The sequence below is a fragment of the Zootoca vivipara genome, chromosome 8 (assembly GCF_963506605.1).
Source record: "Zootoca vivipara chromosome 8, rZooViv1.1, whole genome shotgun sequence".
Classification (NCBI taxonomy): Eukaryota; Metazoa; Chordata; class Lepidosauria; order Squamata; family Lacertidae; genus Zootoca; species Zootoca vivipara.
In genome coordinates, this window is record NC_083283.1 from 24,517,532 (window position 1) to 24,532,700 (window position 15,169).

The 15,169-nt window shown below is 49.1% G+C and overlaps 2 protein-coding genes across 4 annotated transcripts in view; one reads left to right on the forward strand and one right to left on the reverse strand.

Annotated features, from left to right (window-relative positions):
- DPY19L4 (dpy-19 like 4) overlaps nucleotides 1-15,169 on the reverse strand; it is a 67,090-nt gene that overhangs the window by 36,811 nt on the left and 15,110 nt on the right. The window lies entirely within an intron of this gene.
- LOC132592538 (uncharacterized) lies at nucleotides 905-9,309 on the forward strand. Of its 2 annotated transcripts, none has more exons than XM_060277701.1 (2): nucleotides 905-1,166; nucleotides 3,137-9,309. In XM_060277701.1, the coding sequence occupies exon 2, from the start codon at nucleotides 3,193-3,195 to the stop codon at nucleotides 4,507-4,509; it is 1,317 nt and encodes a 438-aa protein (XP_060133684.1). In that variant the 5' UTR covers nucleotides 905-1,166; nucleotides 3,137-3,192; the 3' UTR covers nucleotides 4,510-9,309. The 2 variants fall into 2 exon arrangements, with proteins under 2 accessions (XP_060133684.1, XP_060133683.1); XM_060277700.1 differs by lacking the exon at nucleotides 905-1,166 and having other exon boundaries at nucleotides 1,921-3,637; nucleotides 7,037-9,309.

Below are 15,169 nucleotides of genomic sequence, written 5' to 3' on the forward strand. Positions count from 1 at the left end.
CCTTCTCAAATTCCTCCTTTTTCCAATGCAGTTTTTCAGTGCACACTCAGTAAGCATAGCCTGTTGAGACACTCTCCTGCCATCATAGACCTTAGCCACAAGGTACTGAACGACCACTCTATGGTACAAGTGGTGCATGGCTGAGCATGAGAGATGAGCAGAGCCTTTTTGTGGTAGGGTAAAAGACCTCAGCAAACATTTCAATTTCAAATATTCTGATTATTTCTACTTTTAGTTAAGTATTTTTATTTATTCACTTGATTGGGGGGGGCAGCTGCTCCCCCTGCCTCCCTCTGGCTACACCCATGATTCTTAGTGTCATGTATGCAAACACACTTCTTATTTTCCGCCTTCTTTGTAATGCATGAAACAGCCCAGATTTGGTATTGTCTGAAGAACTGACAGTGGAAAATTCCTTCATGTTTGAGCTTATTTTCCCCAAGGAGGATTACAAGTAGGTTTATTAATTTTGCCACTGGTTTTTGAATGACTTACACACAGATAATTAAGAGGGCGTTGAAGGACAGTCATTCTTGTAGTATCTTTGGAAACCCATTGTAATAAAATAAACGACTGTACCATGAGTAGATCTCATGCATATTATTTCATCTCTGTGAACATCACTAATGTGCCGCGTTCATTATGGGAATGCCAAATATTTACACTGTTACTAGGACAGGAGGACCTTGAGATCAAGGCTTTGTGATAGGATTTAGTTGCTGTGCTTCTGTTCCCTGTACACATCAGCATCAGATAATAGGTTTAGACATGTTCTCAGCCCTCCCAGGTTTATATAACTTCACATTCATAATTTGAACAGGTTGCTCCTGCCCTAAAGATCACAGAAAGAGTGAACAGAATCTTTTGACCCGTTCTGCCAATCACTTTCTTTTTCATTAAAGCGCTTTATATCATCTAATATAAAGCGGATTGTGGTAGGGCTGTTAAGAAATTTAGCTTAGGGTTTGGTTTGTGTAAGGCCACAGCTCATGCTGAGTAATGGGGGGCGTGTGTATGCAAATTCCTTGGATCTGATTGGTTGTTGGGGCCCCTCTTAAAGCTGCGTCCACCATTTTCTGGTCACATTTTTGCCTGGCGTTTGAACTGTGTGTTTCTATCGGTTCCTGTCTGGCAAGAGAGCGTTCCTGGATTCCTGGAGTCTGGTTGTATCTGGCTTATTTAATTTGCTGATTTATTCAGCTTATTGCTTGCTTTTGATTTTTAGCTTTCATTTACTGCCTTATTTAGCTCCGTTTTGATTCTCCCCCTCCCCTCCCTCCCCACTCCCTTCCCCTACGGCTCGGCCTCGGCTGGGGGCGTTGGGAGTCCCCCCCCCCCGCACAGGCATCCCACTTTATTTAAAGGGCGCACCCCCCTTTAGATTCCTTTAAATTCTTTAAATTCCCCCCCCCCCCGCTTGCCTTGGCTAGCCTGCTGTGGCTCTTGGTGGGCAAGGGGGCCTTGGTACCCTGAGGGAGCCTTGGCTCCTGGCTCCTTGCCTGGCCGTTTTCCTGCTGGGGCTGGGCTGGGCTGGGCTGGAGCCACGTGGGTGGTTAATAGGGCTGTTGCCGGCTGAGGAGCATTGAGGCTGCTTGCGCTCTGCTGGGGGCCTCTAATTTGGCTTATTGGGGGCTGTGGCGTTTGCCGCCCCCCCTGGGGTGCCTGCGGGGTGGGGGTGCATCATTGGGAGGGCGCCAGGCCGTTATTGTGCCTGGTTTGCACGTTGCGTCCGCCATTTTAATGCTTGCAACCCCCTTTGCTATTAAGCAGAGAGCTGCTGCTTGTGCATTGGGGGGAGCGGTTTGAGGGGGGTTGCTGGGTCTTTAGGACCTTGGGAGGGGGTCCCCTCACTTGATTCACCTGGGGGGCCTCTAGTTTTGGTGTCCTGTATAGCGTTTGTTTTCTGTTTGCATCTGTTTTAGCTGAGGAAAAAAATTTTCCTGGCTGCAGTTTATTTCGAGGCTTGAGTGCTTGCAGCCAGTTTCTGGGCGTTTGGCGCCATCTACTGGCCACGAGTTGTTACTACACCTACAAATTTAATTGCCTTTTCCCTCAGCCTATATTGAAGTCCCTTGAACAGGCTTTGACTTTATTGTGTTGCCTGACTAGCTTATTGGGTCATTTTAACTTATTGGTTTCCTTTAATTACTTGATTTAATTTATATCCTTTTATTTAGGAATCTTAATTGATTCAATTGGATTATAATTGGCTTTGACCTGCGTGGGCTTGCTTTGGTTAAGTGAAAGGAAAAAACTTTTACTCCTTGCCTTTAATTGGAGGCCTGAGTACTGCAGCCTACTTTAGGTTCTCTATGCCATCGGCTGGCCTCAAGGGGGTTATCGCACCTTGTTAGTTTTGATACTGTTCCTTCCCAATAGATAGGGAATACATTGCTTGGCCTGCGTTTTGGGTTTCTTGCATTGTTTAATTGGCTTAATTGATGTCCATTGTTTAATTCAATTTAATTTTAATTCACGTTAATTTAGTTTTCACGTATTCTGGTTAAGGATTCTATTTGGTTGCGTGGGTGGGAGTTTGGCTTTGGCCTGCGCATTTCCCTCTCCCTCCCTTTTAGGGGGGGGGGCCGGGGCGTGTGCCGGGGTCCGGCCTACACCAGCCTGCAATACAAGTCTAACTGATTTCCCTGGGGCCTTTCAGAGGCCTGGGTGTCCCCAAATATTTTGCAGTTAGTTTTGCAGATTGGTTGGGAAGGCTCCAATATTTGAGGGGTGGGGTGACGCCGCCTAGTGGTTAAAGTGGTAATACGCACCCCTGTGTGATTCCACGTGTGTTTGCTTGTTATTCCAAGTAGTTAATAGTTCAGGATGGCGGCCCACCCATCCACTTCAGGGAAATCTAAGAGGGTCATTAAGGGCGCTTCGCAGAAGCTGCGTTCGCCAGCCTCGCAGGCAGCGGGTCGCGTGGAAGCATTCATCGCTAGCATTGCTGGTGACCCACAGGCCCTGGCCCAGCTTGGATCTGGGCTTGATGCCTTATTACAGAACCCGGCCTCTCATCCTGCCGCCTCGACCTCTGCTGGTTTACCTCTGGAAGCAGGGCGGGAGGCGGCGACTACGGCCATGCCTCCAGACCGGCAAGGCCCAGACCCTCTTTCTGCCCCCTCTACCTCTGCAGGTGTATCCCTGGACCCTGGGCAAGCTACGGTGGCGGCGTCGCAGCCTCTGTCCCCCATGGCGACCATTCTGGAACTGCCTGAGACCACCACGTCTGGGCCAGCTGACTCGTCGGATGACGACTTCGTGGGGCCTTCTGGTGTTCTGATGCCGAATGCCTCTTCCACTCCTATGGTGGTGCCGGCGCCCCCTCCCGTCAAACGACGAAGTGAGGGGAAGCAGCCTCGGCGCACCAGGAGGGCGAGGCAGGCTAAGGGCAGAGTAAGTGGGCAAGGGCAGGGGGGGCGGACGGGGGCCTCCTCTAATGTTGTTGTTTCGCCCGTTGCTCCATCCCAGACTCTTGCCGTCGCCTCGCGGCGCGAGGGGCTTTCGTCGGCATCCGGCGAGGAAGCCCTCCCAGTGCCGGCTAGAGCGTCGAGTGGCGGAAAACGTCGTCACAAAAGTCGTTCCAGGAGGCGGGCAAAGAGGCGCAAGGACGATACCTCGGCTTCGACCACCTCAGGTTCGTCCTCTAGCTCCGAGGGTTCTGATCACTCTATGGGGTTGTACTGGGCTTACGGGGAAGTGGATTCTGGCCTTCCTCGTTGGGCCTGGGCTCGTCGAGCGAATTCGCATCGTGCTCGTTATGGAGCTGTTCAAGAATGTCTCGACGGAGAGTTGGTCCCGGAAACCACGGTTTCCACCAACAGTACTAGGGATATTATTCCGGGCAGTCACTTGTCCTCTAAATTGAGGTCTAGGATATTGGATGGTAAATATGTAGACATTTTTGATTTAGCTCCACCAGAGGAGGTGGTCCCTGAGCAAGGAAACGCCCTCGTTGGTACTAAGAAGAAAGGCAGGGGGAGAAAGGTGGAGCGGACTTTCGAGCGTTGGCTCGATTGTTATCAAGTTTTTTCCGGGGTAGTAGTAGCGGCATATCCCCGCAGGGCTCTACACCTTATCGTGTACCAGTCCATCGTAAGGTCAGCATATAACATGGCAGGGGAAGCGGCCGCAATTGCTTATGATGAAAGATTTCGCAGGCGGGCGTCAAAAATTGACACCGCCCGCTTTGACAGGAAAGACTTGGACCTTTGGACCACGTATGTGGCTCCGTCGGTTTCACGGAAACCCGCCGAGCAGCAAAGGGCTAAGACCCAGCCTTTTAAGGCGGCACCTAAATTGCGCTGCTGGGATTTCAATAAAGGACTGTGTCAGCGCCCGCGGTGTATTTATGCGCACACTTGTGACCGGTGTGGCGGTAGCCACCCGGCTGTTAACTGCTATGCGGGCCGGCGGCCCTTTCGTGGGGGTCGGGGAGGATTCAGGCAGGCGCCAAGGGGTTCCGCCCCTGCCCTCCCCGCTCCCCCCGCAGCTTCCACATCAAAGTGAATTGCTTCAGTTAGCTTTTTCTCCCATTAAGTTACCGGCCCTTAAACATTGGTTAGCCTCCTATCCCAATATTGAGGCGGCTGCATATCTTCGGGATGGTTTCTCCTTCGGGTTCCGGATTCCGATAGCTTCGGTTCCCCTGGCTAGGAATCCTAGGAGCCAGAAGTCGGTGAGAGAGATGCACGAGGTCGCAAGGCGGAAGGTTAATAAAGAAATAGCCCTCCAGCGCATGGCTGGTCCTTTTGCGTCTCCGCCTTTTCCCAATCTGCACCTCTCTCCCTTGGGAATCGTCCCCAAGAAGGCTCCGGGTGAGTTTCGGCTCATTCATAATTTGTCTCACCCTAGGGACACGTCCGTGAACGACGTGATCCCTCCGGAGCTTTGTACGGTCAAATACGCTTCTCTCGACCAGGCAATTAAAATGATCAGAAAGTTTGGGCCGGGGGCCTTGTTGGCAAAATGTGATATCGAATCGGCTTTCCGATTATTACCAATTCATCCGCATGATTTTTGGTTGCTGGGCTTTCAGTTTGAAGGCGCCTATTATTTTGATAAGGCCATGCCAATGGGCTGCTCCGTAGCCTGTGCGGCCTTCGAGTGCTTTAGTACGTTTTTGGAATGGGCCCTTCGCACGAAGACCGGATTAACGGGGGTCACTCATTATTTGGATGATTTTTTAATGGTTTCTGCGGCCGATACGGGTGACTGCGTCACCCTGCTACAGGCCTTTAACGACCTTACCAATGAGCTGGGCGTGCCCCTCGCAGCGGATAAGACTGAAGGCCCAGCTACCAGGCTCACGTACCTGGGTATCCTTCTGGATACCGTTAATCAGACTTCCAGCTTACCTATGGAGAAGATCACCACGCTTCGACGGGTGATAGAGGAAATGCTGGTGCCGGAAAAAGTGACGCTTCGCCAGCTGCAATCGTTGCTGGGTCACTTTAATTTTGCCTGTAAAGTTGTGTCACCCGGTCGCCCCTTTTGTGCGCGTTTGAACAAACGCACCGTTGGCCTGCGTCAGCCTCATCACCGGGTGCGCTTATCGCAGGGTGAGAAGGCTGACATGAGGATGTGGCTGGTATTCCTGGAGGAATACAATGGGGTATCCTTGTGGCAGGATGTTTTAAACCTGCACAACGATTTCCAAGTGCACTCCGATGCGGCGGGTTCCCTGGGATTTGGTTTGTTTTGGAATGGCAGGTGGTGCGCACAAAGATGGCCCCCTGCTTGGCGGGACACTGAAATCACGCGGGATTTAACTTTTCTTGAGTTCTTTCCTATAGCAGTTGCAGTCCATATTTGGGTTGACGACTTCAAGGACCGCCGCGTATGCTTTTGGTCAGATAACCAGGCTGTGGTGACTGTCCTTGCGAAACAATCTTCTAAGTCAACTCGGGTATCGGCTCTGCTGCGGGCATTCGTGCTGCAGTGCCTGCGTTTTAACATTATTTTCTCTGCGCGTTTTGTCCCGGGCGTGGCCAACGATATAGCTGACGCTTTGTCACGATTTCAGATGGAGCGCTTCAGGTCCCTGGTTCCAGACGCACAACATCAGCCGGAGATTTTCCCGGATCGTCTTTGGAACCTTGGCAGCTGCTAGTCTTGCAGGGAGTAGCTGCTTCTGTTTCCCCCTCTACCCTGCGGGCTTATCAAAAAGCTTGGACTGACTTTTTAACTTTTCGCAGTCAGTCGCTCGCGGTGGAGGGAGCGGCCCGCCCCTCTTCTTCCCAGGTGCTTCAATATTTGGCACACCTGTTTCACCTGGGAAGGGCTGCCAGGACCATAAAGCTCCAGTCTGCGGCCATTTCATTTTTCTCGAAATTGTTTTTTAATAGGGACCCTTGCGCCAAATTTGTGGTGCGTAAGGCCATGGAGGGATGGGGTAGGCTTTGTCCTCCCCGTTCCCCTACCAGGAACCCGATTTCTTTTGATCTTCTCACTAAAATGAGATTGAAGCTTAGGGTGGTGTGTTGGTCTAAATATGAGGCCCGTTTGTTTTCGGCCGCCTTCTCAGTGGCCTTTTTTGGCGCTTTGAGAATTGGTGAAATTGTAGGGGGTCAGATGCGTCAGGGGGTGCCAGGGGGTTTGCTACTCCAGGACATACGTCTGTCACCAACGGAATTGTTAATCACGATTCGGAGTTCCAAGACCGACCAGGCTGGTAAAGGAGCAGTAATGCGACTGCCTGCTACGGGGCAGACGGGCCCCTGCCCGGTTAAGGACGTAGCCAAATTCTTGGCGGAAAGGCCAGCTGGGGAGGGCCCCTTGTTTGTGCATCAGGATGGTAACCCGATGACTAGGCTGCAATTTACTAGAGTTATGAGGAAGGTGATAGCGGCATGCGGTTGCGTGGCCGCTAATTACGCTCCTCATTCCTTTCGCATTGGGGCCGCCACTACGGCGGCCCACTGGGGTCTTTCGGTTGATGCTATTAAGGATTTGGGCAGGTGGAAATCTGCAGCGTATAGATCTTATGTTCGGAAGCGCTCCTAACTTTGTCGTTTGTTTTCCAATGTTTTCCCAGGGCTCGCGGACGTGCACATATGGATGGTGGGACATTCCATAGTCCATTGGGCAGGCCTTCGCGCTGGCCAAACGCCATTGGGTCCTCGACTTGGCCTTCCATCCAACATCCAAGTGACCTGGATGGGCAAGAGGGGCATGCGCTGGGGGGAGCTTCTCCCTTTGCTGCGGCGCAAAGCCCTCTTGCTCGGGTGCCCGTCCGCCCTGGTGATCCAGCTGGGAGAAAATGACATCCCCGCTGTGGACCCGTTATCTCTTCGCCTGGCTATCCTACGAGATTTGTTGGAGATAAGGACTTGGTTCCCTGATACCGTCGTTTTTTGGTCCCAAATGTTGCAGAGGATGCAATGGCGGGGTGATATTCCTCCTCTGGCTGGGGAAAGAGCTAGGAAGAGGGTTAACAGCGCAGCATCCAAACGGGTGTACGAAATCGGGGGGAGTTTGATTCGTCATCCCGAAATTAATGTTAGAGCCCCGCTTTTATATCGGGATGATGGGGTTCACTTATCCCCTGATGGGTATGATATTTGGCTGCGTGATGTGTCTGAGGGTTTAAAAAGTTGGTTAGGTCTCTGAGTGTTGGCGGCAAGCCAGGGCTGGCTTGATTGGCGGTTAGGCTTTTGGTTGGTTAATCGGTTGGTAGAGGGGGTGGCACACGGATGCCTACCCTCACCTCCGTTTGCTCCATATAGAAGTATTCCGTTAAAGGAATCTCAGGGCTTACACTCTTGTCCTTACCATCCCGCCATTGGCGGGAATGGTGGGCCCAATTTTAAGAGCAAGAGCCTTGAGGAACATTCTTGGTGAAGGTGAGGAGGGAATGACTGGGCGCAGCCACCTCCTCACTCCCAGGTATGTTTACTTGACTTCCATGCGGAAGTCGGAGCAGGAACTGTCCAAGCGGACAGTGGTGAGTCCTGTCCTATGGTGACAGCTGATGTGAGTCCTGCCACGTGGGCAGATGAGGTGAGTCCTGTCCAATGGTGACAGCTGATGTGAGTCCTGCCACGTGGGGCAGATGAGGTGAGTCCTGTCCTAAGGGGACAGCTGATTGAGTCCTGTCCTGGATGGACAGATGGGGATAGTCCTTCTTTAGGAAGGACGAGTGAATAACCAAAAGCCTAAGCCAACACTCGGATTAAAATTGTGTATTTAATAAAGTTGTGGCCCTAAATTATTTGCCAAAAACCAAACCATAATTCTGTTGTCAGTTGTGAGTTATTTAAGGTAATTTTCTGGGAAGCCTCGACACACAAAGCGCTTTATATCATCTAATATAAAGCGGATTGTGGTAGGGCTGTTAAGAAATTTAGCTTAGGGTTTGGTTTGTGTAAGGCCACAGCTCATGCTGAGTAATGGGGGGCGTGTGTATGCAAATTCCTTGGATCTGATTGGTTGTTGGGGCCCCTCTTAAAGCTGCGTCCACCATTTTCTGGTCACATTTTTGCCTGGCGTTTGAACCCCTCCCACCCGCCCTTTCTTTCTTGCAGGTTAGCACGACATTGCTATTGCCTTCGGGGCTGCCTGTATTCAGGGGTCAGTAGGAATTTTTCCAATTGGCTGATTGGCTGTGCCTCTTGGTTTTCGCCTACTGCGCTAGCAAATTGTCACAACTTGTTAGGTTGGCGGTTAGGCTTTTGGTTGGTTAATCGGTTGGTAGAGGGGGTGGCACACGGATGCCTACCCTCACCTCCGTTTGCTCCATATAGAAGTATTCCGTTAAAGGAATCTCAGGGCTTACACTCTTGTCCTTACCATCCCGCCATTGGCGGGAATGGTGGGCCCAATTTTAAGAGCAAGAGCCTTGAGGAACATTCTTGGTGAAGGTGAGGAGGGAATGACTGGGCGCAGCCACCTCCTCACTCCCAGGTATGTTTACTTGACTTCCATGCGGAAGTCGGAGCAGGAACTGTCCAAGCGGACAGTGGTGAGTCCTGTCCTATGGTGACAGCTGATGTGAGTCCTGCCACGTGGGCAGATGAGGTGAGTCCTGTCCAATGGTGACAGCTGATGTGAGTCCTGCCACGTGGGGCAGATGAGGTGAGTCCTGTCCTAAGGGGACAGCTGATTGAGTCCTGTCCTGGATGGACAGATGGGGATAGTCCTTCTTTAGGAAGGACGAGTGAATAACCAAAAGCCTAAGCCAACACTCGGATTAAAATTGTGTATTTAATAAAGTTGTGGCCCTAAATTATTTGCCAAAAACCAAACCATAATTCTGTTGTCAGTTGTGAGTTATTTAAGGTAATTTTCTGGGAAGCCTCGACACACAAATTGCTCAGACATAGAAACTTGCAATCTGGCAAGTGAGAGTCAGAGGAAGGTACTTTTTGAGAATTTCCACCAAGGGGCCTCTAAGGAATTGGTGCCAATTTTGAAAGTGGTCATTCATTTACTCCCATTTGCATATAGGTTGCATTCATGCAACATTTTATTCTAGAATCAATGGAGATCAAGAACTCCCCCCCTCTACATAGTCCATACACAATCAAGATCTACTGCACATATTTTTGCCCCTGGAAAGTGCTTTTTGATAAATTGGTTTTATGCTGAAAATAAAAGCTCATTGTAGATTGATTCTGCATTACCCCACAGTGTGTTTGAAAACAGCTGTAGTTAGTCTCAGCAATAGGAGTGGAGGTGGGGTGGGGTGGGGTATTCACACCTACCCATGTCATTGTGATTAAGCATATATCTAGATCGCAATCAGCATTTCTTACTTCATTTGCCTGGGGCATGTACAGGGAGGAAAAGGCATGGATAACCTAATCAAAGGGAGAGTTTTGAAATGGATATCAAGTTTTCACATGTACCCTTGTGGATGGCAGGATCCAGAATTAGTATGGATTGAAAGCATCACACCGAGGACAAGCACAATAGTAATTCTAGTAAGTAGTAGGTATGATTAATAGCATACAATATTATCAAACCTTTGTTTGACTGTATGGAGTGCAAATATCTTGAAGGCAACACATGGCCTCAAAACTGATTTTTAAAATGAGAATGTGTGGTTTTTAATTTAGTTAGTTGAATTAGTGTAGCGTTTGTGGCGATCAGCCTAAAGTTAAGCCAGGTTATTAAGGGTTAATCCAAATAGAACTGTTAGAACCCAAGGGGGAGGGCTCTGACAGAGTATAAAAACCCCACCCCTGGAGTTGGTAGTCAGTTGGTTGAGGTAGTCGGTTGGTTGTTGGTAGAGAGAGAGAGAGCTGGTTTTAAACATTGAGGTGAAGCATAGATGGTGGGTTATAATCAGTCAGGATAGAGAGTTTGTGTTCTTATGTACAAATACATTTAGTTGTCGTTAGTGGTAATAGGCCGGTAATAGTATTAATTAGAGGTAATAGGCCGGTATAGGAAACATCTGTTATTTGGAACATTCTAAGACTTATACTGAAACCATTACGCTTATGTACGCACAATAAAGCAACATCTTTTTACTTTCACATTATCCTGGTCTGAAGTGTTTTGAGTGACAGCAGATATTTATTTTGTCGTTGCCGCAGTCATCAATAGACCGTAAAATGTCCGAGGTCACCGTGACAACGTTCAATATAAAAATCTTAAATGATATACCTGCCGTCTATCCAACCCAGTACAGTACAGTATTGTGTACTCGAACTGTCTGTCACACCCAGGGGCAGAGGCCTTTCCTATTACTTACTACCGTACTTCATGCTGTTTTATAACCCAGGCCCTTCTGCAAGGTAGGTGTGTGATTTGCCATTGAACTATTGTCCCTCCATTTCCAAATAGCACTGTCCCTCCCCATCCCCCACGAAAAGAATGCAGTTTTGGAGGGAATCATGATCAGGAGTGTCCTGCTTCACACCCAACACACACACAGAGGCTCTTACATATAAGTAAGGAGGAGATATTTATTCAGGCAAGTAACTGTACAGGCTTGAAAGCAGAGTTCACAAGTCACAATTCAGGAGTTCAGGGATCAGGCAAGATGTTCAGAACTGGATGGAATCAAAGAAGATGTCCTAACAGTTACCACAGCCTGCCCACCAAGCTTTTTAATGAGGAGACTCTCTAGCTTTTGTGAGAATGCTGAGATTGTAAATGTGCAGACATCTGGGGTAGGTGGGCCTGCTCCCATAGTGCACCCTCTTGTTCAGGCTCCTGATCAGCTGCACGTGCTTCCTGAGTTGCCTCCTGTCTTGTCTGGCCGCAGCCTCCACTGAGATTGCCCACTCTGCCGGGAGGTGGACGGGAGGATCCAGCATCCCTTCTCCCCCTTCCAAAGCAGCTGAAATCAAAGCACAATTTGCCCTTCCCTCAGGGCCGGCTCACCCACAAGGTGGACTGAGGAGGTTGCCTCAGGCAGTGGAATCCCAAGCGGCAGCACCCCTGCAGGCACCCTGCCCACCTAGGGTCTATTGAAGGAATGTTGATGGCTATTATGTGGGACTTGCTGGAAAGTAACAGTAGGTGCCTTGCCACCAGGGGCGTACCCAGGATCAAAACTTGGGGGGGGGCAAGCCATGGTCGTTCAGGGGCAGGACCAAGGCACGGGAGGGGAGGGGCCATGAAGTGGGAATGTGGGCGGGGCTACAGGGCCAGCGGGCCTGATGACATCGCAGCGGCAGCGGCCACCTTGTGCTTCTGGGGCTGGCAGTGTCGGCGGCTACCCTGCTTGGCTGGAGAGGACGGGAGGGTCGGGCAGGCGAGAGGGGGTGGCAGGGCGAGGCAAGGCACGGCCGCAGTCACGACGGCTGCGAGGCGTTGCTGCATATCAGCATAATATTTCAACCATGTCATGGGTTCAAGCCCCACCTTAGGAAAAAAAATCCTGCATTGCAGTGGGTTGGACTAGATGACCCTTGTGGCCCCTTCCGACTAAAATTCTATGATTCTATTGATATATTACCATAGCATATGCATCATTCTGCTTTCTTGAATTGTCCTAGGCATAGTAGCCAACTCCTAGTGGCCTAGGTGCCTCCCCCCCCCCAATTACTGGTAAATACCGTATTTGAAAGAGTCATCCCCCCCCCATGTTGATGGAGAACAAAGGTCAAGGAGGAATCAATGCTTTATTATGCAACAATACTACAGTACTAAAAGTGAAACAGATAAATGAAAGCAGATTACCTGAACTGTTGTGTACTGAATGTACTGTAACTGTTGTACGCTGAGATTAATTTTTTGCTTCTGGGGGGGCAGCTGCCCCCCTGCCTACGCCCATGCTTGCCACCAGGCTCAGCCAGCACCAAGACTCTGCCCACCCTTCTTAAAGTAGCCGTCTGCTACCAAGGTTTATATAAGAACATGAAAAGAGCCCGCTGGATGGCCCATCTAGTCCAGCATCCTGTTTTCACCGTGGGCAACCAAATTCCTGTGGGGAATCTCAGCGTACAACAGTTACAGTACATTCAGTACACAACAGTTCAGGTAATCTGCTTTCATTTATCTGTTTCACTTTTAGTACGGTAGTATTGTTGCATAATAAAGCATTGATTCCTCCTTGACCTTTGTTCCCCAGAGTGTTTGTAGTGTATTGAAAACCAAATGACTGAGGTAATAAAATTACTCACTTTTTTCTGCAGAATTGCTAATCTCTGAAAGGCAGTGCTAGATTTACAGGCAGTACATTTACAAAATAGATGATTTTCAGGAGGCACTAATGCCCAACATCCAAATGCTTTTTGAAATACCTTATGAAGGCTTCTTACTGGGTAAAAAATCTGGGCCATCTCATTCCTGTACTTGAAAGGAAAATTAAGGAACTAAGTTTGAAAGTATACATGGGGTGGGAAACCCCCATGAGTGTAGAACACGCCTAAAATTATGAAACAGTTTGCCACTGTCAATTAAAGTACCCATCCGAGAAAGCAAAATAGGCGTAAGTTGTTCATGTAATGTTCCCAAAGGTGATGCAACAATTAGTAAGATTCTTGATTCCTGCAGGCATTCCTTCTTAAGGAAATCAGCCCTGAGTGCTCACTGGAAGGACAGATCCTGAAGCTGAGGCTCCAATACTTTGGCCACCTCATGAGAAGAGAAGAATCCTTGGAAAAGACATTGATGTTGGGAAAGATGGAGGGCACTAGGAGAAGAGGACGACAGAGGACGAGATGGTTGGACAGTGTTCTCGAAGCTACGAACATGAGTTTGACCAAACTGCGGGTGGCAGTGGAAGACAGGAGTGCCTGGCATGCTATGGTCCATGGGGTCACGAAGAGTCGGACACGACTAAACGACTAAACAACAACAACAACCCATTCCAGTGTAACTTTTCCATGTGTACAGCTCCCTCAGTTTGTAAAGTGGGTGCAAGTACTGCATGGGTGGGGTTTGGGATCATGCTGACCCAACCTGCCTCCATGTTTTGATTGGAGCTTGTTCATTAAGCCTCTGTGTCCCTGTGGTCTCTTTCGTGTGATATATATTGAGTTGTTGGGGTGTAACACTGTACACTTAGTGTCAGTAAATGCTCCCAGGAATAAAGAAACCCATTTGCATAAGCCATAGAGGTCAAATTTGCAAGCGATAGGAACCATAAGAACCTAGGGAACTGCTTCACACCAAGTTAGACTATTGAGCCAATCAAGCTCAGCATAGTCTACCGACTGGCAGTGACTCTCCCAGGTTCTCAGACAAAGACACTCCCAGCCATACCAGGAGATGCTGCGAATTGAATTTGGGTCATTCTAATTCCTGCATGCAAAGCAGATGCTTTCCCACTGAGCTCTGGCTCTTCCCTATATTCAAGAGGTATTTAAGGTGGCCTAAGGCACCTCTTCGGGACAAGGGTGGCGCTGTGGCTTAAACCACAGAGCCTAGGGCTTGCCAATCAGAAGGTCGGCGGTTCGAATCCTTGCAACGGGGTGAGCTCCCATTGCTCAGTCCCTGCTCCTGCCAACCTAGCAGTTTGAAAGCACATCAAAGTGCAAGTAGATAAATAGGTACCACTACAGTGGGAAGGTAAACGCCGTTTCCTTGTGCTGCTCTGGTTCACCAGAAGCGGCTTTGTCATGCTGGCCACATGACCTGGAAGCTGTACGCTGGCTCTCTCAGCCAATAACACGAGATGAGCGCCACAACCATTAGGTCACGACTGGACCTAATGGTCAGGGGTCCCTTTACCTTTACCTTTAAGGCACCTCTTAAATACATCTACAACACAAAGGAATTTTGATAAAGCTAAGTTCTTATGGTTACATTCTTAACAAAGGACAGTCCCACATAGAATCATGTAAGCATAGCATGATGGAGAGTTTGGGCAAACTTTGAATCTCAGAAGAGTAAATGCCTATGTCTAAGGTCTAACTAAATGTTTGTGTTGAACACTTTTTAAAAAGCTGTGCTTACCACTGGCCTCTTTACTTTTGCAAGAAAAAGCAGTCATGTCCCTCAAGTGATGCAGGTGATTTGGGGTTGGGGGCAAACAGCAGCCAAGTTGTTGAGAAACCAGTACAGGGAGTAGTAAATAGTTAACCCCCTCTATCCACATGCTTTGCTTCCCATTTGGATTGTGTAGAAGACACATGCCTGCTTTTTCTTGAAAAAGGAAGTGGCCAGGGTTGAAGGCTTTTTAAAAAGTTATTCTTATTAAATGAAAAAGTGCTTGACGTAAATTGTAGTTCAGCCCTTGTGGAGGAACCTCTGTGAATGGTTCCATGGGTGGAGAGGGCTGTGATGCCTTTATCCAGGAAAGAGACATGCCAGGGCAGAGAGTGCTGGCACCTGCTTGAGCTTGTTCTGCAAGTTTAAGCAGCCAAAATGGCACCAGCCACACGAGAGAGGGAAGTACAGTATCCTTATGCTCAGGGGAACCTTACAGTTTGCAGAAGTACCAAAATCCTTAGGAAGAAACTTCAGGAGAGCCCCCAAACCATTCCAGGGAGGACTGAGCATGTTCAGCAGCCATGGAATGCTTACTGACTGGTGGGGAAGGAAAGGGGAAAGAAACATGGGGCTGGAATGGCCGAATGGAATATCTTAATAGATATCTTAAAAGGAATATCTTAAAAGATGGCTGGCCAGAACCCTGAACAAGAGTGCAGGTTCCGCTTGTTAACACCAGCAGAGAAAGATGTTTCATAGCTGCATCCTCGAGCAGCCAATTTCTTGTGCATTCCTTTTTGTTGTCGTTTCTGATTTATTTTTTATTGCTTTTCTTCTT